General features: G+C 46.8%; 4 protein-coding genes across 9 annotated transcripts in view; 2 read left to right on the top strand and 2 right to left on the bottom strand.

Annotated features, from left to right (window-relative positions):
• Window positions 1-317: 317 nt before the first annotated feature.
• On the bottom strand, window positions 318-4,477 carry SNRNP35 (small nuclear ribonucleoprotein U11/U12 subunit 35). 3 transcript variants are annotated; one of them, XM_010720087.4, is made up of 3 exons: window positions 4,340-4,477; window positions 3,355-3,456; window positions 318-1,473 (listed from the first exon to the last, which is right to left on the bottom strand). In XM_010720087.4, the coding sequence occupies exon 3, from the start codon at window positions 1,469-1,471 to the stop codon at window positions 674-676; it is 798 nt and encodes a 265-aa protein (XP_010718389.1). In that variant the 5' UTR covers window positions 1,472-1,473; window positions 3,355-3,456; window positions 4,340-4,477; the 3' UTR covers window positions 318-673. The 3 variants fall into 3 exon arrangements, with proteins under 3 accessions (XP_010718389.1, XP_010718386.1, XP_010718387.1); XM_010720084.4 differs by lacking the exons at window positions 3,355-3,456; window positions 4,340-4,477 and adding an exon at window positions 2,762-2,903; XM_010720085.3 differs by lacking the exons at window positions 3,355-3,456; window positions 4,340-4,477 and adding an exon at window positions 1,728-1,864.
• Window positions 2,036-5,179, top strand: RILPL2 (Rab interacting lysosomal protein like 2). 3 transcript variants are annotated; one of them, XM_085238315.1, is made up of 4 exons: window positions 2,036-2,374; window positions 2,825-2,976; window positions 4,343-4,453; window positions 4,895-5,179. In XM_085238315.1, the coding sequence occupies exons 1-4, from the start codon at window positions 2,036-2,038 to the stop codon at window positions 4,917-4,919; spliced, it is 627 nt and encodes a 208-aa protein (XP_085094441.1). In that variant the 3' UTR covers window positions 4,920-5,179. The 3 variants fall into 3 exon arrangements, with proteins under 3 accessions (XP_085094441.1, XP_085094442.1, XP_085094443.1); XM_085238316.1 differs by having other exon boundaries at window positions 4,359-4,453; XM_085238317.1 differs by having other exon boundaries at window positions 2,036-2,266.
• Window positions 5,180-7,021: 1,842 nt separating this feature from the next.
• On the bottom strand, window positions 7,022-15,765 carry KMT5A (lysine methyltransferase 5A). Its single transcript, XM_085238318.1, is given in 9 exon segments — window positions 7,022-9,253; window positions 9,894-10,084; window positions 10,581-10,640; window positions 10,955-11,039; window positions 11,764-11,983; window positions 13,088-13,244; window positions 15,183-15,277; window positions 15,614-15,662; window positions 15,664-15,765. Coding segments are annotated over 9 exon segments (1,155 nt in total). The 5' UTR covers window positions 15,751-15,765; the 3' UTR covers window positions 7,022-9,042.
• A 4,626-nt stretch (window positions 15,766-20,391) lies between these two features.
• The window catches only part of SBNO1 (strawberry notch homolog 1), a 29,743-nt gene continuing 24,377 nt past the window's right edge, over window positions 20,392-25,757 (top strand). For both annotated transcript variants that reach the window (XM_085238277.1, XM_085238278.1), the window contains exon 1: window positions 20,392-20,527. The gene's annotated coding sequence lies outside the window, so the exon portion shown is untranslated. The remainder of the gene's footprint in view (window positions 20,528-25,757) is intronic.

The raw sequence follows: 25,757 nt of genomic DNA on the forward strand, positions 1-25,757 counted from the left end.
CTACTTAAGGACATAATATTACTGCAGATCTCACCTGTCCCAGTGTCCTCAAGAAAATAAAGTCACTTCCTTTCAGCTTCTGTTTTGGGTTGCATTTTTCAGAACTTTAGTTTGTTGCTATCATTTCATTCCTATTCCTTCATAAAGTGACTTCATAAAGGGCATCTATCTCACAAAATGAGAGTGGGCATCTGGCACATTAAGAATTAAATACAGAGCTCTCTTATGAATAGTGATCCCAGCAGCAAAATGAATAGCAAATGAGGTGAGTACTCAATTTTGATGGGATGGTAACACGTGCACTTCTTATTCACCACTTTAAAATATTAATAGAAAAGTTTAATTTCTCTGAAGAACAATTGCACTAGGAACCACTCTATAGAGAGCTTCTAGCAGATAAACATCAAAGGCACAAGACAATAACATGAACACTGCTTGTTTGGGTAATGCAGCTCACAGCCCCACGCTGAAGGTGACACCTACAACAGAGTCATGTCCACATCCTCCAGAAGGTACAGCTTTTTCCTGCATCACCTCCTCCATACCAGTTCATTCACCATGACAGCAGAGGCATGCCCCCAGGCAGCATTAAGGGTCACACTACTTAGAGACAGAAAAGAGTAGTCACCATACTCAAACTTCCCATCATTCCCTTAAGACAAGGTGCTGCCAGCTATCGATGCTTATCATCATCTCTTTGCTTCTTGGCATCTCTTTCCCTGCTCCTGTCTCTCTCTCTGTCCTTTCTGTCTCTGTCCTTCCTCTCTCTCCCTCTGCTCCTCTCCTCTTTCGAGTCTCTTTCTCTCTCACTGTCAGCCCAACCCCACGACCGCTCTCTTTCTGGCCCTCTCTTCTCTCTGCTCCTTTCATGCTCTCGGTCTCTTGTTCTCCAGTCCCTTGCTCCCTCTCGAGACCAGTTTCTTTTCTCTGCTGAGCCTTCTCCATAGAAATCATTTTTCACGTTTGGCAAATTAATGGGTTTCCGGAAAGGTCTGTCCCGTCCTCCGAACCGCAGCTGCCCAGATTCTTTTTTGCCTCCAAAACCACCTCCAAGCCTCCGAGGAATCCATCCTTTGAGAGTTCTTTCCAGTTCGAAGTCTACAAAGACCTCGTGCTGATCGACAACCAGCCTGTTGGCATCTCTATGGGCCTTCAGTAGAGCGCGTTCTTCCTTGTACTCGATAAATGCATAACCCTTGGAAAATCCCGTGACCAGATCTCGAACCAGACGGATCTTTCTGATGTCTCCATATCGGGAAAAGACCTCCTTTAATTTCTCCTCCGTTGTCTGCAGATTGAGCCTCGCTACAAACAGGGTGAGGTGAGGATCTCCGGTGACGCCCTTGTTGGGGACATAACGCGCCAGCATGGCCCTCCACACAGCACGGTCGTGGGGCTCCTCATCCGTGCCGTCGATGCTCCCCGCTTTCAGAGGGTCGTACTCCTTCGCTATGGGCGCCCAATCGTTCATCGCTGGCGGGAAAAGAAATCGAATTAAACACAGCTCGCTGCTGACGTTTTAGAAAGATAAACAATCGCTTCCCGGAGCGCAGCGATCCTCGCAAAAACCCTCCAGAGTGAGAACCGGGCGCGGCCCCGCCGGCACCGCCTCAGCAGCCGCTCCTCGCGCGGCTCCGCAGCCCTTCGGGATCTCAGGCCTCACACGGACAGCGGAGCCGCCATCGGAGCCGTCCCGCTCCCGCCATCGCGGCTCCCTCCCCCCTCACCTCTCCTCACAGCGCGGCCCCTCGCGCCGCCAGCTGACACCGAGCCGAGGAACGCCGCGTTCACTTCAGCCGCAAACCCCAACCCTCCCGGCTCTTCGCGGCCGCCGCGCAGAGGAGCGCCGGACGCGCTCGCGTCCCGCTCCGCCCCGCTTCGGAGGCGGTTCCGGGGCGGGCCCAACGCTGCTCCGCCCGTCGGGAGCTGCAGGGCGGGGCGCCGCCGGGCAGCGGCCCCTCGATGGAAAGCCGCGGGGCTCGCTCCGCCCGCGGGGCCCGGCCCTGGGGAAGGAAGTTGTTAGCGGGCCGCGGACATGAGGCGCGGCGAGGAGGGGGAGGAGGAGGAGGACGGCGAGGAGGACGAAGGCCCCGAGAGCGCGCTGCAGAAGAGCCCCTTCCAGCTGACGGCTGAGGATGTCTACGACATCTCCTCCGCAGTGGGCCGGGACCTCCTGCAGCTCAGCGCCGGCCCCGAGGCGCCCGCCGCCGCCGCCGCCCGGCTGCAGTTCAGCATGGTGCGGGTGCTGGAGATGCTGGAGGCGCTGGTGAGCGAATGCAGCCTGAACGAGGAGCAGCTGAGGATGGAGCGGGACAACCTGCGGGACGAGCTGGAGGCGCTGCGGGGGCGCGGGGCGGCGGGGAGCGGCCAGCAGGTGGGTGGGGAGAGCAGCGCTTCGACGCTTTGAAACGAGACTTCGCCGTCAGGTGGGCGCTGCTGCCATAGGGATACAAACAGAGCGTGAAAAATAGCGACTAACTGCTCGGGGAACAAATCGGGGTGGTGAGGAAGGGATGCTAGTTGTAACAGTCGCTGTGTGTTTGTAACATAGGATCGTTAAGGTTGGTGAAAACCACAGAGATCACCAACACATCACACCGTGCTCACCAACCACATCCTTCAGTGCCACATCCCCACAGCTTTTGAGCACCTACAGGTGTGGTGACCCCACCACCTCCCCGGGCAGCTGTGCCAACACTCACCGCCCATTGGGAGAAGATTCACCTAATACCCAACCCAAATCTCCCCTGGTGCAACTTACCTCCCATCCTGTTGTGACCCGTTACGAGATCACATCCCCTACTTTACATCTCTTATTTTACAGCCCAACTTAGGACCAGATAAAATGGTGATAGACCTCACAGATCCAAATCGGCCTCGGTTCACATTACAGGAGCTGCAAGATGTGTTGCAGGAACGTAACCAGCTGAAAGCTCAACTTCTTGTGGTACAAGAAGAGCTGCAGTGCTACAAAAGGTATATGGTGTGGTCAGCAAAGAACAAGCAACATTTACTTCTTTCTGGGGAGCTTATCAGATGATGGTATTGCATGTTTGAGCACCTAAATTGGGCTGGGTACTGTCCAACCCTAGAAGAAAAGACATCTCTGCTCCCAAGAGCCTACAAATGAGCGAAGAAAAATATGGGAACGATGAAGCTTCTATGCAACAATTTTAAGACTGAATTGCCCCTTACTCAGTGCAGTTAGCAGCCTATTGTAGTAACTGTCCCCCTGAAAACCTACATCTGGTTTCTACAACTCCGCATATAAGCTGAGTTCTCATGCACAGAAATTAACCTGCATAGTTACAGCAGTTGCACACACTTGCTCCTGTCTAAAGCCACACCACTTACCGGAAGATCATGGGGGTTTCCATTTTGCTGTTGTAGACATTTACTTCCTCCTCCAACTTGCCTTTGAGTGCGGATGGGGGTCTGCTAGCATATCTACTGTTCCTTTGCTCCCAGCATGTGTATGGCATGTAGAAATGTAGAAAGCAGATTGTTAAGCTCTTCTGCTATCATTGAAGAGAAGCTGTTTTTTTCTGTTGTTTCTGTGGTTTTTTTTTTTTTTTTTTTTTTTTTAAAGAATGCCAATAGCTACAGTTCCTTGCAAAACTCTGTGTTGACTAAGTTTCTTCAGAGCAGAATCTCAGACTTTCTAGAAGGGAGCAGCTTGGGAGAAGATGAGAATCAGGAAGGGTCTTCCTTTTGTGCTGCGAACTGCTTCACCTCCAAGGCTGTTTTCCTAATCCACCTTTGCCCCTCATCCTTCTGGCTGTATTATAAGGTCCTTGGAGCAATAAGTAATTTTTTAATCTAGACTGACAAAGTTTGAGAAATAAGGATTTCATCTGAGATAACAAAGCAACAAATTTTTAGGCTCAGTAAGGCTGCCCTTTGCCTTGTTTGCAACAAGTTAAGACAAAGTTAAAGTTAAATCCAAGAAGCCAGTTTACAAACTGTCTGCACAGCTGCCGTTCTCGCATAGTGGTGAGGCACCAGCTTCCCCATCGTGGCTGACTATCTTCACTGTGCAACCACTGGAACAGCTTCTTGTCTTTGATTTCTCATTTGTGACACATGCTTACTACAGGCCAAGTTAAAAATTGTCAGGAAAGTTTAAAATATGCTGTTAGTGACCCCAGAGCTTTGTTCCAAGACTGTGTAAATGCTGCTTTTGGGTTCAGGTAATTTTGTGCAGTTACTTATACAGAATTACAGCATAAACCAAAAGCCACCTTCTCTCACATCCCAGACTCTCCACTGAACAGGACAGCAATACTATACTAAGCTAGTCATAAACATAGCAAAAACAAACAAAATCCACTTCTCTTACCAGTGGGATTATCTCACAGAGAAAGGACCAAACTAAAGAACTGGAGAAGGGACCCCACAACAGCAGCTCAGGCACCAGCAAGGACAGCAATGAGAAGACAATCATCAAACGGCTGTAAGTTTGTCCACTGTTGTTGTTGTTGTTGTTTTAGCAAAGCATGAGATAAGGACACACTGCACACACAGTGAACCCAGGGGAGAATTCTGAACTTTGGCCTACTTGGCTGGATATTTTTCTCCTCCTCTCTGTAAAATTCAAACATGATAGAAAAATCCTTTTCTGTTCAAAAAACAGTCAACAGGAAAGCAAGCTCCACTTAGAGAAGCAGAGTGACACTTTTTTCTACACAGTCAGCATTTCAGAACAAAACTATGCAACCTGGGACTAGTCAGCACATTAAGATTCATGATTGCTGCCCCTGGGGGTTTGTTTACACTGCATGCACTATCCACAAGCTCAGGTCACATCCTTAAAGTTCCCCAAAATAGCAGAACACACCGAGATGGCAGTCACACTGCATGATCCTTCTTCTCTATTTGTATTTTTCTTTTGCAGGTTCTCTTTTAAACATGGAAAATGAACATTCTTGAAAACTTAGCCACTTCGTTCAGAAATGGCCCCAGTGAAAGCATTTGAAGGAGCAAGGACTCAAGAACTGGAAAGCAAAGCATCACTCTTAGTGTAGAGAATAAGCAATCTCAGAAGATTTGTTGTACAGTATTCTTTCAGAATAGGCTTTACTTTGCTTTTTTAGCAACCGTTTAACATATGTACACTTTTTGCATTGTTGGATTCCTTTCAGACATTACTTGTGAAAAAAAGTAAATGTTTATATATAAAGGTTTTGGTTGTTCTTATTAAGAGAACCTATGATGGAAGTGTACTACCATACATTGACCTTGTGTACATACTGGAGTAATCAGCTCAAAGTGATTTTATAAGATTAAGATATGTTGTTTTTTAAAAGGATATGTGACATCCACGTGCCTTCACAGTGAAGTGCTGGGATAGAAGTCCAGTTGTACCCCTCACTGATATGACATGAAAAGTAATTCCCCATCTTACATTAACACAAGTGCTTGAAAAAAAAAAAAAGCCCCCACATTGCTTGTGCTCTTTCTTTGTATTAAATGAGCATTCACAGGAGTGGACTTTTAGGGTTGGGATGAAAGAAACTAGCACAGCAAAGGAAGAAAAGCTGTTGCATCACACTCTGATCACATCAAGGACTGGTATTATTTCAGAGGTGCAAACAAGCTTCAACTGGAACAGATGCATCAAACATTTCACTTTCAACAAAGGTTTTCTGTGCTAGACAGTTGTCTTTTTCACAAGCTTTTTTTCCCCTCTAATTAGCAGATACAAGCTGTATATTAACTTAAGCAGCAATTTTTGTCACTAGTAGCATCATATAGGGCAAACAATAGTAGAAAAGCTTGAAAATACCAGTTAAAATTTCACGTTTAGAAAAGCAGAATTTCAAGAGCAGTAGAGTGTGAGCAGACATAAAAAGAGCAGTGACGGGAATCAAGCTATGATCTGACACTCCTTAGAAGTGAAAACTTCGAAGTGAAAACAGGTTCTGAAGTCTTTTGATTCTCTCTCGTATTCTACCAACATGAAAGGTATAGGACACCTCACACATCTGCTCAGAAGCACAAAGCAAATGCATCTTTGCAGATGACAGGAACTGCAGTTTCCTTTCAGACAGAATTTATTAGCAACTGTACACCAGCGAGACAGATGTCTGACCTAGGTAGGCTGGTTTCACAGTTAATGCAGCCAGTGCACAAAACTTACATTTTACCATCTCTGACATACTAATGTGCCTTGCTCATATATCAGAGACATTTTCTAGCACGTAGTAGCAAGGAAGGAATTCAATGCATCTTCTGGATAGAGTTTATGTTTAGAGGGCAAAAAAAGAAAACTGCATCAGCAACAGCCAGGACACATCTCTGAAAGATGTTTACATGTGCTCTGAACTGCCTCTTCCTGTGTGGTTCATCCTAAGATGTATTTTCCAGTCTCATGGGGAGAGGAGGCAAATTACACCTAAAGCCACAGTTCTCAGTCTACCATACCTTAAGGAAACAATTTCAAGTAACAAAGCGCACAGATTAAGTAGATGCATGTAAGTGTACCAGCTTGCCAAGGAGGTACAGAGACTGTAACACAGCCCAAGACCACTCCTCGTTGGTAAGTAGGTGAAGGAAACAATGAATACTGCAATGGTTCTTTTCAAGTTACCACTGACTATGTTCTTTATTGAAAACAAGACGCAGGAGTTCACCAGTTAATGCAGACAGGAGAACACCACAACCTTTTGGGACTTTTCTTTACCTGGCTCCAAAGCTGCATGCAATCGGGTGTGGAGAAGAGATGCACAGCTTCTCTCTCAGAATGGAAGCAAACTACGGCCACAATAGAAGAGCCTAGTCTTGTTAGAGCAACTATGCTGCCTTCAGCAAAGCCAAGCAAAGAAGTTTAACTCCCAAGCCCAGGGCACCTTTCCCTGCTAAGTGCTTTACATCTTGTTAGAAGATGAATCTCTCCTATAGGGCACAAGGATAAAAGTCGTAACTTCACGTTCCTCTGAGAAGTATTAAAATGTAGACACAAGTACACAAGTACACACACACACACACACACACACACTTCCTACCAAAGCAAAAGACATCCTCAGTGCAATATCAGCTTTATTACTATCTTCTGATGCAGTGCTACTTGATTACCAGTTAAGCATTTCAGAAGACAATTTTTATGTAAAATAGGGAGATTCTCCCTCCTTGTTACTTACAGCAGTGACGCCAAAGCACAGAGATGTTAAGCTATTTAATCTGATAGAGAACAAGCAAATTCTAAAACAAAGAACAAGAGGAAGCATTTGATTCCAATTTTGACTGAAGGGAAGCACTCTAGTACAAGATACTACAGCAACATACAGTAGTATCCTGTTCCTGATACCAGAGAGAAATCACTGCCAATTAAAACAAGACAGTGAAAGAAGCTTACCTGCAACTCAGTAACAAGGTAACAGATCTCCAGTTAATTCAGAAATTGTGAAAACACAAAGGCTCTCTCTGCTGAGCTGGCCTTGTGCTAAGTGGTAAATAACATCAGTTCATGGCTAATTATTTTCACAGCTTTCTTTCAAAATGCAAATATCTGTAATGGAGACACGGGTACTATAACAGCCACTTCATAAATAATAAATATATTCTTTATTTTACAGAGACATTGTCTTCAAGTTTTTCATTTAAAAAATACATCACTTCACCACCTCTCTTGCTGCTGGAGCATACAACCATGATGTTGCTATATGACCTATCACACAGGCAAGCGTGCGAGGTTGTCCTAGAGGGCATTAGCTGAAGCAGCTGCAGCCTTCAAGACATGGAGGAAAAAAAGACAAGCAGAGCCACAGATCCCTTGCTGACATCTTCCAGCAGCAAGCATGACAAATGGCTCACAGCCATCTTCATCTACACACATGCCAAGCCTTCCTTGGCAAAAATTCTAATTGGTAAGAACTCATCTTTAACATAAAGGACCTGCATTGTATATTGCCTGCCTACATGACAGATTTGGTTCTCAAACAGTGATGTTACAAACATCTGCAAGATGCTAAGCACACAGCTCCCATTTAAGACAGTGGGCCCAGACCATGCTGGACAGACCTACAGGACTAGGCAATAAGGAATATACTTTCTTCATTGCACAAACACCATCATTACCATTTGAAGCTGCATATAAAGATGACTTACAGAACCACTGTGCTCTATTTCAAGCATTCACAGTAAATAAATAACTTCTGATGGAGCTATAAATAGCATGGGAAGGTAATAACATTTTCAGAGAGTTTTTGTTTGTTTGTTTTGCTTCTTTAAAACCCTCTAAGAATCATCACCTCCGAGAGTCAGTCATCATCTATAAGAAGATACCATCCCAAATTTTAGAAAGTTGTGTTCAACATTGATTCTCTTGTGAAGTTAAATTCCTACATTTTTTAAATCAACCCAGCCTATCAAAATCCATTTACATTTGTCTTGGAGTCATTCCTCTGAAGAAAACCAATATGACCATCCATTTCCCTCAGCAGAAGTGCATTTAAAGTTAATCACTAATGAGATACCACACTGGGGAAAAAAAAAAAAAAAAAAAAGAACCCTACCACAAGTTATTTGAGAATGATAGAAACAAGAGCATCCATTAAAAAAATCTTTGCAAGAAGTCTAACAAGTAGTCAAGCCATTGACATAGGAGCCAGCATAAAAAAAAAAAGCACATTTCCTGTCATAAAGCTAATGTCAAGTTCACCACCCCAAAAAATGGAGTATAAGATTTCACTGCAGAAGAACAATCCAAATGACTAAGTTCCATTCTGTGCAAGTCCTCACATGCTCAGGTGGCAGTGGTCACTATGCAGAAGGGTTCTGTTTTCTAGGGAGGGCTTCCTTTTACAATACAGAAGTTTTGGCAATCTAAGAGAAAACTTGAGCCTGCTTAGGAATCTGTAATAGGAATTTAAATACTGCAAAGTAAAAATGTAGTTTTCAAGGAGCTCAGAACACCATAAGCAGTTCACTAAGAAAGCTGAGGGAAGTGAGAATGGAGAAAAAATCCACCGACTCCTTGCAGAGCACTCAGTCTCCACCACCTCCCCCTAAAAAACAACCTAGCCACACCCAAAAGATGAAGAATTAGTGTTTTAGCCATGGATGAGCTTCAATGGAAGCTTTGCTTCTGTCTCCATAGTCATACAACAGTTCTTCACCTGCTTTAATGTCTCTGGAAGCTATCAATATGAGATGAGGCACACCATCAATGTCATGAAGCTTTGTTTGACAATTGCCACATTTGCTGTGATTAATCAGTCTTCCCAGACGATTAGTTTCTTTTGTAGCATCAACACTGGAAGAACAAGAACATTTCATGCACAAATCATATTAAAGGAAAAGAAACAAAGTGTGAACTAGATAAAGAATTAGGAATACATACAAGGCTTGGAAATTAAAAAAAAGAGAAGTAAAAAAATTGTCTGAGCAATGGCTTTGGAAGAACTGAAGTTTAGGGTGAAAAATAAAAAAGAAAAACCACACTGGAGTGATAAAGCATGCATGTGTGGTTGGTGACAGGTACTGAAGGAAGAAACACCCAGAGACACCTGAAGAGGTGTTCTTCTCTTCCTATCTGCTCCTACTGCTTTTCTAAAAGAAAATGATCGCAACTCAGGAAAAGTGGTTAATTTCACAAGACAGTAAGTTTAGGAAGAAATCCATGGCAAAGCTAGAAGCCTCATCCAAGTAGATGCATCTCTCTATATAGATTGTGCTGTGCTTCAGAGAATAGGGCTGTGAGTTGCCCATCATTCCCTTTAATCCAGAGGTACAGAGGGCTCTTGGCCAGCAAAACAGTGCTCCAAGAAGATTCCCTAACTCGTGGTACCCAACCAAAAAAGACCAACAAAACTGTATGAAAACAAGAAACAAACAAACAAGCAGCATTCAAAAGTTTCTGTTCATCTATAACATGCAAAGCAAAAGCAGCTTACCAGTATGTTTTGCTGAGGTACTGAAAATAGTACATATAGCAGCCTGTGGATGGATCTTGAGCATACAGAGCCTCCCGCTTTTTAGCATCAGTGATCTCTATGAGATCTCCATGATATTCAACTACAAATTCGCCACGATTAAAATGTTTAGTAGCAATTACTCCTCTCCCTTTGCCATCAATGTAATCAATCTGTTGAGTTAAAAAGAAACAAAAATCACTTGGGAAATGAGAAGGTATTCACGACTGCCAATAAGCTGTTTGCTAGGAAAGCAGTGCATGACATTTGTCATTAAAGTGACATGGTACAGCATCTGAATGTCACAGACAAAGCTGTGGAAGCACAATTTACTGAATTAGAGAAGAAAGAGTGACTTCAGGATGCAACATGCTACCATGCATTTTGCATTAGAATGTCTAAGCTTTTCCATTTCAATGTTACCATTCGCATGCACAGGAAGAAGAGATGACAGAAGTATAGAAAGGTCAATCACACAAACTGAATTAGTTACCCAATAGTACACTTGATTCTTCCTGCCTCTTTCTGTAAACTGTACAACTCTTACAAGGATGTCACTATCCTAGAAGCCAGTGTGAACTGCACACTGCTGCTTTTTGAGAACCACTGTGCTTTTAAGAGCTAGACTGCATGAACAACACACAGTATTCAGGTTAGCATTGCTGTTACCTTCATTCCTTCTTCTTTCCCACTTGTAATTAGTTCATCAATTTTCCTCCTTTCCTCAGTCTGAGGAAGTAACAAGACAAAAAAACAAGACCAAGTTATTTGTTGTTAGCTTTTGCATTTTATTCTACAGCTAACAGGAAATGATTGGCCAATGACATTAAGTTTTTCCAATCCATCCCTCTTTCTAGCAAAACTAAGTTATAAAGAGATAGAATAAAGAGACATCCCCCAAGAATGCATTATCATTTAAATTCCATCCTAAAAATAACTGGACCAATAATTCTGTATTTAGAAACACTCCTAACAATACTTCCAGTGAACATTTGCTACTGCATTAAGTACTGGTATTTCACCAAGAAGCACAGAAGCACTACCTCCAGTTCAGATTTGCTCTTCCTGGAGCTTCTTCTAACTGGGTAATAATCTGTCACTTTTCGATTCGGTGCTCTTCCTTGTGTTCTAAGGAATAAGAAAAGCAGGAAACACATTTCAAACTACTTCTGAAGTTACACCTCTGAAACAGGTATCTAAAATATGTATATATTTTTAAGCTTACGTTAAACATTGATCAGTATGAATCCATGTTCTTACCAGTATTCTGTATTCCAAGCCTGAAGCTACATACTCTATTACTAATCCTTTAACCACAAGATTGAGATGCCACTGGAAATCAACTGAAAAATCACATTAAACTCTGAAGCCCCCGCCATGTGCCTTCCCAAAAATGTAGGTCATTAAAGCTGCTTGGCCATGAATTTATTAATGTTAAGTTACATTAATTCATTAACATGAGTAAAGTTATCAACTCAGCCAGCACTCCCCAACTACAATAATCTAACATCATGATTCTGGCAAGACAGACTCCGTTTGTCCACAGAACAATAAGTCTTAGTGGTTCCTAAATTAGTTTTTGCCTTGCTTGCTAGTGAAATAGTCATCTGCAAGAGTGGCACATACTTTGGGTGCTATTTTGTATTTTCAAATATACTATTTCTGAAGAAAAAGAATCTTCTTTAAGATCTGTCCCCCAAAAAAGAGCAAAGCAAGGGAAACATTAATTCCAGGTCTGGCTTACCTATAGCCTCTCTACCTATTTGCCTGTCAAGGCAAAATGTAGATAAAGGCCCCCTGGTGCAAAATGGCCTAAAGCAGAAAAGCTTTTACAATTCCAGAAGCCACTTACTTCCTTCTTGGTCCACGTTTTGTTTTAACCATCTTCTTCTGAGCTGGCTTTGCACTGGCCTCACCAGCACAGTCTGAGGGCAGGAGTGTCTTCTCAGCTTCTACAGTTCCTTGGGTTTTTTGATCAGAAGAGAGCACTGAGGTATTGCACCCACTTTCCTTATCTTTCTGGTCTTCTGATTTCGTAGCACCTTCAATTACATTGCCACCATTCTTTTTTTCTAGTGACAAAGAAATAAAGAATGGCTCTGAATTCAAGATCATCTATACCAGACTGCTTTTATATGAACTCCAATAGTTTCTATTTCAAGTTTCTAGTTCCGTCAAATAGGAGAAAGATGTAGGAAATAAATGATACAATCTCCTTCTGCTAGAACCCAGGCAGACTGTCACTGGACATTCAAGTAGTCATTGCTACGGTATAGAAGGAAGCATAAGAAAAGGAACAGGTAAAAACAAGAGCAAGTTCTTTGTCATGGGTGTAAAACTGAGCTGTGAACCTAACCCAAATCACAGTCAGTGGTACAAACAGCCTGCCAGCCAGTGCACTTGGCATACTGACTTCTCAAATTGCTATAAAGGAATCAGCAAGGTGCCCTGAAGGAGCAGAACTGCCTGCACCCCACACTGCTGCAATCAGTCACTGCAGGAGCTGGTGCTAAGGGGCCAGTACCGCTCAGACCAAATCCACAGGAGCCAAAGAGCAGGTGCTTACAAGAAAAAGTTCTGTTACATTTTCTTGGTTGAGCCTATCCTACCTTGAGGTGACCACATCCTCCTCAGCTGACTGATTTAGGGTAAATGAGACATGTCTTAAAGCTGAATAAAGTTTTAATTTAAAACCAATTACCAGGTTTAACTTCCTTGGGCCAAGACAGATGCTTCAATCTCACTGGAGAAATGAAGTACTGCTGAAAGGCCACTGATCCACTGTGGGGAAGACTAAAGCCATTTCATTTTCTTGGTGAAATCTGGGAGTTACAGCCCATAAGTTCTCCTGTGCTCAGTGGGACTTAAAACATCTTGCAAATAACATTTGAATCAAAACATTTCAACAAATTACCACACTTCACAACCACACCTTTAAACACAAACCAGCTGTGGGATTTTTGTTTATTTTCCATAATCACCTAGTAAATCTGTGACTTCAGTTCTGAAAAAGGACAAGGACACCACCACCCTTGTAGAGCTTCTTTGCTGACAGAGCTGTAGGATTTGGGAAAGCAACTGGGGCAGGGGAGCTGCTCACCTCCTACAGATCTAAAACTGGGGGCTGGGGAGGAAAGCACATCTCACAAAGCAAGCAATCCAAAGATCAACCTTACCATCTCCTTTCCTGTTGGTTTCAGTTAGCGCTTTGCCCTGACATTTCACTTCGTGATACATGACAGAGTTTTCTTCTTGAAGAGGGGAGCGAGCACCAGGAGATTTGTTGGGATTCAGGTAGCTGTAGATTTTGGATTGACCAGTAAACACATTCTCCTAAAACAGATTCACACATACAAACACAAAAAAGTGTATCACAGAGATGCTGGGCGCCTCCAGTTGGTATCCACGCCGTGCTGCAAAGAGCAGGGCTGACAGCTGACTGTGCTAACGCAAGTTACACTGCTTTAATGCATCATCCTTGCTACCATTGCTATTTCTATGACGTGAAAACATTACTGGGTAAGCACTCAGAGAACCTTACTAATGCAAACCTCTCAGTTCAAAAGGACTTTCATGTGCAATGTGGTAGGGCAGGAGAGTCATAATGAACACCAGTTTCCACCCTCTGCTTCAAGATACGAACTCTGAACTGCTCAAAGAGTGCAAGCCAAAGAAAACATCAATAACAGCAGAAACTGCCCAAGCCTAGCACATACCTCACATAGTCAAGGAAGCATGAGCTTACCCAAATGCTCATTGTGTGTCAAATGTTATTGCAGTGCTCTACAGAGCAGCATAGAAGACCATTTCTGAAAGTCTACCCTGAGTGTCATCTCTCATTGAGGTTTGGGAGATGAGCAGTGCTATCTTTTTATCCATTATATTGTATAAAATGGAGTGTTAAGACTGCTGATGGCATAAGAAACGCAGTACTCTAGGCAAAGCACTTGGTCCCTTGCCAGCAAAATGGTAAAACCCTCTGGCATGGTCACACAGCACAAAGTTGGGCTCAAAAGGCGGCTCAGGCTGAAGACCCCATTAGGGAGGAGCATAGACTTAGCAAAGCTTACAGGAGTTGTGACATCTTTGCTTTTATGGTTCTCTGCAACCAGGCCAAGCTTGACTGTTCAGGTATGTCAGGCACAGGGATTTTAGCTGTGAAGCCCCAGTGTCAGGACAAACAGCTGTGAGTTGGCCAGAACAAGTTTGTCTTGGCTGTATTTTGACTCAAGTGAAAGCACTTACAGATACATCAACTCAGTTGAAATAAAAAACAACCAAGTTCTGCGTGCATTTTCTCTTAAAATATTCAAAGGCTCCCATTGCTTAACAAGAGTAAAATAGCTCAAATGCAGCCACTTGACTAAATAAATGCTCTAGTATATCTCATCACATAAGAACTAATGAAGTAAACAAAGCATGCAGCACATAAGAAAAATTATAATTATTAACAAAAACAATTAACAGAGTACACAGCTACATACAAAATAAGATCAGTTAAAAGCTTCAGTAAGAACTGAGATTACAGCAGAACACCCTGAGAAGTCAGTCAGAGCTTTCCACCTTCACAATGGGAGAAGTCCATCAGAAATGAGACCCACTTATTTACGGAAGCAGGGCTTTAAGGATGACGTACAACAACGCTGGATTTTTAACAAATACAGGTAGTGAAACCCACACTGAGAAATTCCTGACATTTAGCACGAGCTCCACAGCCGGCTGTCTCCTGGAAGACCAGCAGGAGCCCATCTCTCCACGGAGCTCCACGCACACACTGACAGGGCCACACCAGCACGTCCTCGGGCCGCTCCCTTCCCCCCCAGCCCCCGCCTGCAGCACGGCGCTCCCGGCTGCCACGTCTTTGTCTGTGCCGGGCTTCAGAGCCTCCGCGGCACGGATTTTCTCAGCACAACAGCACGCGTTAAGGGCTGCTGAGGATCCCCGGGTCTCGACGCAATAGCCAAGATTCATCCCAGCGAGGTTTAAACGCAAAACGATTACCAAGCTCGGGCCCGCTGCCTCTAGGGGAGATAGAGGACAGCAGAGGAGCAGGGCTGTGCCCGGGCCCGGCCACTCGCTGACAGCAGCTCCCGCCGCTCGCAGGGCAGGGAGGACACGGCGCTTCCCAGCCGCGCCGAAGCCCGCCCGCTCCCGACTCCGCCGGACAGCCCCGCGCCGGTGGCTCCCGGGGACCGCCGTCCGCCCCCACCCCACGGAGCGCACCCGCAGCGGGCACGGGGAGCCGCCCGCCCCGGACCAGACAGCGCTTACCCCACCGGCCCGGGAGCGGCCGGGATTCTTCCTCTCGGCGTTCTCGGGGCTCGCCTTCTCCGCGCCGCCCGCCCCGGCCTTGTGCATGTTCCTGCCTAGGAGCGAGGAAGGAAGAGCGGCATCTGAGCCGTGTCCCGCGCCGCCGCTCGCGGTCATCTCCCGGCCTCCGCGGCCTGCGCCATGTTTAAAGGGCTCACTGCGGCAGGGCGAGCCTCGGCGGCCCAGCCCCTTCCCGGCGAGCTGCGCACACCGCGCGGGGGAGGAGTCCCGCCGGCCTCGGCGCTCCGCGCCTCCCGGGAGCTGTCTCCGCGCCGCTGGCAGCTCCGCGCCGCCCGGCCCCGCGCCCGCGCCCATCTCCGACCCATCCGTATGCGCCGCGCGCCGCCGGCCCCCCATAGCGGCACCCAGCGCTCCCCGCCCCTCCCGCGCACCTTTAGCCATAGCAGCGGCGGCGGCGCGGCGCCCAGGAGCCCCCGCGGCGCGGCTCCCCCGGCACCGACCCCGGGAGCTCCCCCGCCGCCGCCAACCGCCCCGCGGGGAGACGCCGCGCTGCCTGCCGCACCCCCATTGGCTGAACCGAGTGTCGGATAAAGCTTCCGCGCCGCCGATTGGCGCGCAGAGCTACGCCCCGCCCCCCTGACTGTCAGACTGAAGAGAGTGAGAGCTCCCGGGATCGGTGTTTAAATGTACGTCTCCTGGGCGCTGATTGGCCCGTGCGAAGGGCAACCGGCGCGCTGATTGGCGGCCCCGGGAGGAACGCCCTTCCGCGGCTGTGCCTCGCCACGTGGGTAGCAACGCTGCGAAATTGTTCGTCTTTTTTCATATATAAAACGTGAGAAGATCAGCAGCAAAGCTCGAGGGACCTGCAGCATCAGCAGATGGCTCAGCACCCAAGGGCAGGCCTGGGGTACGCGCTGCAGAACCGGTAAATGACCATAGCGATGATTCAAGCATCAATGAGTCAACATGGCACGCATCAAAGGACCGCGGAGCTGTGGCTGTCATCGTGGAGGTTTGCAATATCTCACACGTCACCTCTTTAAATAGGACAGTTATGGAGGTTTCTCCAAAAGTACTCTCCACCCTACCTCTCTCTATGCACTTTCACCACGAAGGAACAAGAGCCTGCACTCTGCACTCAGAAATACCTGCATCAGTGGAGGTGACACACTGCCACTGTCACCACTGCTGAAATCCACACCCACCGCCTCACTGTGCTCACATCCACTGCTTGGTGTCCATCAGCGCTCAGCAAGCACTGTCAGTGGAGGCCGTTTTTTTTGAATGCAGAAAGTCAGTGACACACCTTTGCTCCATACTCACTTCCATGTCAGATGCCATTGTATCACACTGCCCCTCTGCTGCCATCTGTCACATAGCAACAAAACGTGATGGGATATTGGCAGGAAGGTTCAGCTCTGCTGCCATCCCACCAATATTCAACTCTGGTGTCGTGGGGCCAACATCATAAAATAGAAGGTATTACTTTTGGAGCAGCTCTTGTATATTGAGCAACAAAAGACAACCACAGGCCAGGATGCCATTGGGCTTTCTGACTGCCTGAGTGCACTGCTGGCTTATGTTCAATCTTTCTTATCAGCATGCGCTCTTTGAAGACCTATCTAACAACATCTACTTGTGCACTCGGGTTACAGACCAATACCAGTGTGCTGCCAGCAGAAGCAATGGTTGGTCACCCAATGCCAGCTTATCAGCAGCCACAGGCCACTCACTGTCACTCGGGCACCCATCTGTGACATTATCAACCAGAGCCAGGAACACAACGTGACTGCAGAGGACACAGATATGGGAGGGCATCGATTGGCCATCACGCTGATGAATTACCTCTCTACTCCTGCACCATGTTGGTGAACTTCCCTGTTTGAGCACTGGAGCTCTTGGCAGACTCTGGTCTGATTTTTCCACCTGAATTAACACTGTTGTTTTGACATAACTAGAGTGTCACCGAAGAAAATACTACATAAATTACTAACGATGATTTCCTCCCTGCAGTAACTTAGGAATGCTTTTGCTTTTCACAGGCCCCTGAGAAAGCTCCGGAAATACCTTTCTTGTTTTGCTCTTTTTTTTTTTTTTTTTTTTAATGTATATATATTTTTCATGTTTTATATATGTGCAAGGGCTTCTCCAAAAGTAATACCTCCTATTTTATGATGTTAGCCCCACAACACCAGAGTTGAATATTGGTGGGATGGCAGCAGAGCTGAACCTTCCTGCCAATATCCCATCACGTTTTGTTGCTGTGACAGATGGCAGCAGAGGGGCAGTGTGACACAATGGCATCTGACATGGAAGTGAATATGGAGAAAAAGGTGTGTCACTGACTTTCTGCATTCAGAAAAAACGGCCTCTACTGACATTCACTAATGCTTGCTGAGCACTGATGGACACCAAGCAGTGGATGTGAGCACAGTGAGGCGGTGGATGTGGATTTCAGCAGTGATGATAGTGGCAGTGTGTCACCTCCACTGATGCAGGTATTTCTGAACACAGAGTGCAGGCTCTTGTTCCTTCGTGGTGAAAGTGCATAGCTAATGGTGGAGAGTACGTTTATAAATAATGCTTCGTAGCTGAGAATTTGCTCTATCAAACACTGTTATTTTGTTCTTTGCATCTGTTGACTTTTCCATGGAAATAAATAGGAGGCACTACTTTCGGAGCGACCCACGTATATTAAACAAAGCGCTGAAGCTGCGCAGGCCGCCGCTAGAGGGCAAAGCAAGCTAAACAATCATCATCCCTAGAGCGACAAAGAAAACGATGTCACTCTAAGAGGCCTCTGCCATATCACACCATGAATCACCAAACCTGGATACCCGGAGCTAAGGCCAAAAAGGCAGCACCGACAGGGAAGCAAACACGCAGCCTGCAGCTTGCAGGAGGATGTGTCTGCCCGCAGCTGCCAGTCACAGTGACTCAGGGACAGGCAAAGCACGGCCTGCTCTCACGCTCTGGGCTTGACAACCCAGTGACCTACATCTATCGCCGTAGGACTAAGAGCAGCTCCTCGCTGTGCTATGGCTGCAGTGTGCATCGTGCAGTCGGGGGTGGAAGGAAAATTAATGAGGAAAGCATTGGATTTGCTTGGAAAGAAAAAACATTAACAGTAAATTAATTCAATCTTGATCGATGCTTACCCAGTTTGGTATTTTTTTTCTTTACACATCTATTTTTAGAACTTTCTAATTTTGAATTAGAGTACCACCGAATGTGAAAGCTTCGTTTCTTCCACATCCACCGCAGACACTTGCTAAGTATTTCTGAGAGCTTGTTGCTGTAGTTCTCACTTATCCAGCTCCTGTTGTACTTACAAGATGAAATGCTGGCAATTTTGTGTTTTAGGCATTGTACTACTACATCAGAAAGCAAGTAAAAACAAGTGCCTTGAGGATAACTGCTGAGCCTCACATTAAGCAACGTTATTTTATACCAATCCAGGAAAACGTCAGTATGTGTTAACTATAAAAGAACATTCAGAGCAGCTTCAGGTATTGGTAAAAAAGCAGCGTATCTAAGCAAAAAGTGCACTCAGCGAGGTACTTGTCAGAGGCACAGTTACAGGGAAAGAAAGCCTCGCATTAATTGGTTCTGTGGTAATTATGTGTAATAGCAAGTATCTGCTACAACTCACCTCTCCCAGCTGAGAATAACCATACACTGCTACTTTCTGTCCACAACCGTATAGAGCTGTACAGATGCTTTCAGTGCTAAATGTGCTGTACATGACTGCACTTCTTTGTGCCTTTATCTGAAGTATACAAGAGGGCAGCAGCTGAGACATGAGCTCTATTTAAACTGTTCTCATCCCTGCCCACAGCTCTCACCTGTTCCTCTATTTATTGTCTGAAGCATCACTGATGAATCTGAATCAGTTTGATTGATGTCGCTTTGCCTTTGGACTGCTTAGTCTAACCCTCATTGGTTATTTTGACCCTCCTGTGTAATGAAAAAAGCCAACTTGGATAAAGCTGAATGAGCAGTACTTAATGTTTTAAGCAGATTTCAGGGCTTCCCACAATTTCCTTAAATTTTACAGTAAAACTCTTTGAAACTGTCCTTACAAAAGCAGGAAAATACCTCAGGATTGTTTAACAGAAATGTCTGAGGGCTGTAACGGTAAAAAGCTCTCTCCAGACGTACAATTAGCCTGAGCAGTCACCAGGACCTGCGTTCAGCTCTTTGCAGCAGCAACGCCCACATCAGCAGCCCGCAGAACACTCGGCAGGCAAAAGCCGTGGGCCAGCACATCTCCCGGCCGTCTCTTCCCTACACAGTTCCGCTGTCCCCTCCCCTCCCTTCTCCTCAGGAGCTGCTGTGAGGTTAAAGCCGGAGAACCAGGAAGCCGTGAGGGCACGGCGGGGCCGGAGACGCTCCCACCACACCGAAGCGCTCGGAGCTCCCATCTCAGGGCAGGGCACGAGAGCCGGCTCTCACAGCAACGCGCCCAGCAACATCAGCCGCGGCGGGATAGGGCCGAGCGGACCGCCCGACGAGCAGCCCAGAGATGCGATACGCGCCCCGCCGCGGGCCACCACCCGCCACCTCATGGTGCGCGTGCGTGTGAGCATCGCGCGCCCCATCAGCGCGGCCGCGGCCCTGCGCTTGCGCACTACGCGCCCTCACGTCAGCTCTCCCTCACGCCCCTTCTTTTTTTTCCATCATGCCTCGCAAGAAGGCGACTCTCGCGAGAGAGCTGAGTTCTTGCGGCAGCCGCCATCTTGTAAGAAGGCGTGATCACGTGACCGCGTGCAGCCGTTCGCCTCCGCCTTCCCCTCCCCCACCCAGCGGGAACCGGGCCCGGATCGTCCTTCCTAACTGCTGCCGCCGCTCTGGGGCCGTGACCGCTCGCTCAGATGTCGCTTTTTGAGGATGCCAGAAAAGCTCGCTGGTTTTATTTTTATTTTTACTTTTTTTTCCGGAACTAGCCGCCTCGGAGGCGGGACGAGAAGAGGAGCGGCACGTCACGTGATGGCAGAGCGCAGGGCGAACGCGCCAAGACCCGGCAGCGGCGGAGGGGGTGGGGGATGGGCGCGCGAGAGAGCGGCGGCGACCACGTGACCCGCTAGGTCGCCGGAGCGTAGGGGGGTCGCGGATCACGTGGTACGGAGCGCGCGCCAGCGGCGGGCTAGGCGTCACGTGGGAGTGGCGCGCGGCGCCGTCACGTGGTGCGTCGCGGCGGGCAGCCCCAGCCCCCTCCCTTCCCCCTCCCCTGCGAGAGGGGAGGGAGGGCCAAGATGGCGGCCGGGAGTTAGAAAGCGGCGAGCGGCGGGGCCGGCGGCGGAGACTTTCGGGACCGGCCGCGGGAGGACCGGGGACGAGAGAGAGTAAGTCCGCCTCCCCCGTTCCGCCCGTTTGTCGGTTCCTCAGGTTCGCTTCGAGGTGCGGTGGGGGCGGCCGCGGTGCCCCTGGGGGTCCGCTCCTCTCAGCGCGACGCGGCCCGTGGGGCGCTCTGAGGCGGTGGGGGCCGCGCCGAGGCAGAGAGCCATTCCTGCGGCGCTTCTCAGTCTCCCGGTGCCGGGCGGGCCGCGCCGCCACCTCCGCCTTGGGGTCTTCGCAGGGCTGGGGCCGGGTGCGGGGGAGGCCGCTGCCCCTCGGGAGCGGCGCGAACTTCGGGGGCAGGAGGGCGGCCGTGGCCGCGGGGATCGGGCGGCGCGGGGGCGGCTGCCGCGCTCGGAACCGCCGCTCCGGGTCGTGCTCGGCCGTCCGCCTTTGTGCGCCCGTTTCGGGGCTCCGGGGTGGAACGCAGTCGGAGCGGAGCCGGGGGCGGGCGGGGGAAGGGGCCGGATGGGTTCGGCGCCGTTAGGCGCCGCCGTGCCGGGAGACCCTTCGCCCTTCTCCGCGGTCCTGACGCCGCGAAGGGGATCCGAAAAGCGAGGAAGGGCCGAAAACAAAAGTAGCGCACGGGACACAATTACGCAGCCAATTCTGATCCCAACCCGGAAGTTTATGTCCGGAACACGTGTTGGCGAGGCTGCGGGCTGCGACCCTCCGGCTGCGGCGGCGGCGGCTCGGGCCCAGCACAGCCCCGGGGCGGCCGTTGGGAGCGGCTGCGGCCCGAGCCCCGCCGCGCGGAGCGGCCCCCGCCCTGGGGCAGCCGCAGCGCCGCGAGCCGCCGCACACGGAGCTCGGCGGGGTGAGCCGTGCGCGGCGTTAGAACGCCCCGATGGTCTGAAGGCGGGGAGAGGGGCCGCGTTGGTTTCTCTTTTATTTCGTTCTTAGTTTCGGCTGATGGCGTTCTGTGCTTTTGGGGTGCGAATTAGAGCTCTTGCAGTTTATATATTGGTAGCCTTGCTCCTGGTGTTTGATAGCTGCTGAAACTTAGCGTCGTAATTGGAAGGCTTAAAGAGTAGTTGACACAATCTAGTACATCATTTCAACTGCCTGTGCTACTTTTTTAAGAAAAAAAAAACACCCTAGTTAAGAATTAACTTGGTGATAAACTTTGAAATACCTGAGTTGTCTGGATTAAAATGACAGATAAAAATATGTGAATGTTTTACAATCTTGTTTTTTTCCCTAAATTGTAAGCCTTGAGCTCAAGTTGTAAAGCAAAGAATTTACTATGGTAGAAATTTCACAAACAGGATCATATTCAGCTTATTTTTCTGATTGTTCCTTACTGGCACCTTACATTAATGCAATATTATAATGCAATACATTAATGCAAGCTTAAAAACAAAACGTGGGGAGGGTTGTCTTTCTGCTGAGCCGGTTCTTGGGAATCAGAACTGGCTGCTTGGAAGGCTGGGCCTTGGGCTATGCCTGCAACTGACTCCATGTGAGGAATGAGAAAGGGTTCTGGTGTTCCAATTCTGTTATTTTCTCTTCTGGGTTTTTATATCTTAAATTTCTCTTGTCAGTTATCACCTCTGGGACCAGAAGCTGTGAGATCAGCAGAACCTTTCTGGGTATTCAGAAAACTCTGTTCTGTGGGGTTGGGAGCTTGCAGTCCTTAAACACTGAACTTGTGCGAGTAGCATGCAGTCCAGAGAGCCAGGGGACTTCTGTTGGTTTTAGTACTGCATCAGCATTTGCATGGTATCTCAAATGGCTTCCAGAGTAGTCTGAGACCTGTGTTCCTCAGAAAGCTAATAAAAAGAGAACAAGAGTTGATTTAACAATGTCAGTGTCCCAGTAAAGTGCTTGTCTGAAGGGTTTGGGGTGGCCATGCTGTGGTGCTGGTGATGTGCACAAAGGGAAAGTTGTGGCACTGTAGTTCCTTAAGATTTATAGGTAGGTTCTTTAGCTGCACAGTGTTGTGAAGTACAAATGGCAGACTGAGGACTTGAAAATATTTTCATAGCTTGAGATTCTGATATATTTTTTTTTTCTTGGAGGAAGTGGAAACAAGTTGTTTGATATGAGCTGCAGAATGTCTTTTGTTTTCCTTCTTTCTCCCAAAGCTAAAATGGAGGGAGGGGGAGAGCCAGGTTGGCATGGATACGTGTCATAATATTAAGCGTGGCATTCTGGTTTTGTTTCTTTAAATCAGAAGTTATTTACATAATACACAGTGGTAATGAAACTGTCATTTTTATCAGAGTTTCAGGCAGTGTTCTTCAGCTGTGTAGGACCTTACCAATCAGGTTTATTCTGATAGCCCTCCTTGAAAAGGCAGCAGTATTTTTCTTTTAACGCGAAGAAAAAAGCTGGGATAACTGCTGTCCAAACGTTACAAATACATGTTCTTTGGTTTATCAAACAGGTTGATTCTTGCTCTGTGACACCGGGCAGCCTGAGGAAACATAGCCAGCCTTGCCTGTGAGCTCCTGCTTGCTCAGAGCAGTTCTTTGACTGGTGAAACGTTCAAGGAACAGCTTGTAATATTCACAACTTTTTTTTATAAATATTTTCTTCTGGGGTTTTTTAAAATGTGGCAAACAGGTCCTTTATATAGTATTGCCAAAGCTGAGCTGCGGAGCTTGATAAAGTTGTTTTCACTTATGTTAACTGAGAAGCCTCCTACCTTGCAAGATTATGGGGCTGTTTCAGCTTGATAACGGTTCGGGCTCCATTAGTGCGTGTCACAGAAAATAAACTATCGAGATACTGCTTCTCCTGTAACTTCATCGTGTCTGTACTGACCTAAAGGTCTATGGAAGAAAGGAGGGGAAGGAGTGGCGGTGTGGTGGCACGCAGAACTTTCACCAAATCTAAAACGGGTGCCAAGAATTCAGTGCTTTTAATGTAAAAATTCTAGAAGTTCAGAATTCCTTTTGTTCTAGTTTGAAACAATGTCACTTTGTTCATGGCATACAGAAACAAAATAAATGAAACTAGTTTGTCCAACTTTCATTGTCTGGGCTGTCTGACAGATGAGCAAACAATTGCTGTTGTTTCTCCTAATGGTTGCTAACAGTCCAGTGAAAGCCAATTTTTAAGGCTGTTAGAAGGGAGGTTAGGATGGTGGAAATGTATCTGGGGATTTCTTATGTGAAGGTGGCTGTGGTAGGGGAGTGATGTCTCTAAACTAATCAGATATACTTTGGAATTCCAGGAGTTACTATCCCAGCTTTTATTGCTGCTCATTTAGCATAAGTTTAGAAGCAGTACTTGGATTGCTTGCTTCAGTGAGTGATTTTTGGAACTCATTTGTTTGCAGTATTGTAGCCTTTTTTTTTTTTTTAAAGATTTAAACATGAAATGTGATTGAGGTAATGTTCAGCTTGACTTCAAATGGACTTGATAGGTTGTGGCACCGTTTTAGGACAGTTGGGGAAGATGTATTTATGGCTTTTTTCCTGGTGCTGGTTTTGCTATGAAATTGGGACTCACAGCAAGCCCTTGTGTTGCAAGAGCAGACTAGAAGTTGTGTTCCTTTGTCTTTTTTCTTTAAGTAAACAGCCTCTAGTTTGTGATTTCCCACGTCTGTGTTCTGTATGGAGGGAGGTATTTATCCCTCAGCCAAGTCCCAGCCGTACCTCCTTCAGAGATAGCTTGAGCAGAGCTACATGCAGACTCAATAATTATGCAGCTGGCAGTGTTTTTTCATTTGTATGTTTAGTTGGTTTTTCTGACAGCGTTGAGCAAAGATGCTGGTGCCATACAGAAGTGTCAGCTCTCTCCCAAATTAATACTGTGATGTTGTGCTTGAAAAGTGTATCAGAATCTTCAGTTTGAGGGAGTAACTGGTGTAAGCTTCTGAACTAGGTGAGATGGTTGCTATCAGTGTTTGAGTCTGGAAATAAAGAATTTATCATCCCCTTTTTAAGTGTGTGTTTGTGTGTGTGTATAATATATATATATATATAGGTCCCTTTCTTGAGATGAGGCTTAATCCTTCTGAAAGGTAAAGTTAGCAGCTGGGTTTACTCACTCTTATTGAGCCACTGAAGGCTGTAGGAGATGGACTGGTGGGAGGGGATGTCCTCTGAAGGAGCTGACGTGGAAATTTTCTGCTAGATGTCTTATCTTCTGGACCAGTAAACTTCAAACTTGGGGATTTTGCTGATCTAATGATCATCTCAAGTGCCTTAAAGGGAAAAAAAGACCCAACAAAGTCTAGTTCTGACTTACTGAATGGCCTTTGGGATTGTGCTGGGTCAGTGGCAGTTCTGCCAGTCATCGTTTGTTGCTTTGGGATTTCTCTGGGCAGTACAGGCTTTGATGTGTGGAAATGCATCTTTCCTTTTCCCCATACCTCACCTCCACTCTTCAGTTGTGCTGCTGCCGTGTGAGTATTCCTCCACCAGAAGGGGGTCTTTCCCTGCTGTTACTAAAACTAGGGAGAATGAGAATCAATTGCCTGAGGTTTTATTTACTACAAGAATTACCTGTTCTGCCAAATGTGCAAGGTAACGTGTGTGAGCAGCCAGATGGACGGGGCTGAGCTGCATGCCTCAGAGAAGGATATGCAACTGAGTGCTCTTTCAGTCTGTGAATGTGTGTCTAAAATGACAAATGTTGTGCTCTTACCTGCTGTGGAATATCAGCTTTGTTACAATGGGTGGTAGTGAGGGCGTGGAAAGCTAAGTGAAATGAATTCCAGCTTGAGTTGTGCTTCAGAATGTATGGTTCTCTTACTACTAGGGCAAAATGCCCTGGGGAGAGCGTTTAGAAGAGCAGAAATACATCTGTCTTAAAACTATATTTGGCTTTTTATGTAAGGTTTTTATACTGCCTAGAGTAGGCTTTTGAAATTAATTTTGCTTGTCCTACACGTAAAGGAGCTTGTGACCTGATGCGGGTGTCCTATTTAATGTGTAGTTGACAAGCTGTAATAATGTTGGAACATTTGATCCTTCCAAAACAAAATTTCTCCCATGAATGAATTACTACCTAATGAAATGGCACGCAAGAAACAAATGCTTTCCTTACAAGCTTTTTATTGCTAAGTTGTTGTTACAAGATAAACTAAATGAATTTTAATTGTGCTTCCCTTGTGCAGTATGCTTCACTGACAGACATGTATTAGCATAATAGTCTTGCCACTTCTGCTGCTTGATATTTCTTGTGATGCTTGAAAATCAAGTATGATAAAGCCTCGGAAGGCCATCTTTTTTTCTGTAAGTTTATGGGTCTGATAGCATTTTGTGTAGCAAACAATTCATTTTT

This window comes from Meleagris gallopavo, chromosome 17 (genome assembly GCF_905368555.1).
Source record: "Meleagris gallopavo chromosome 17, MGAL_WU_HG_1.1, whole genome shotgun sequence".
Classification (NCBI taxonomy): Eukaryota; Metazoa; Chordata; class Aves; order Galliformes; family Phasianidae; genus Meleagris; species Meleagris gallopavo.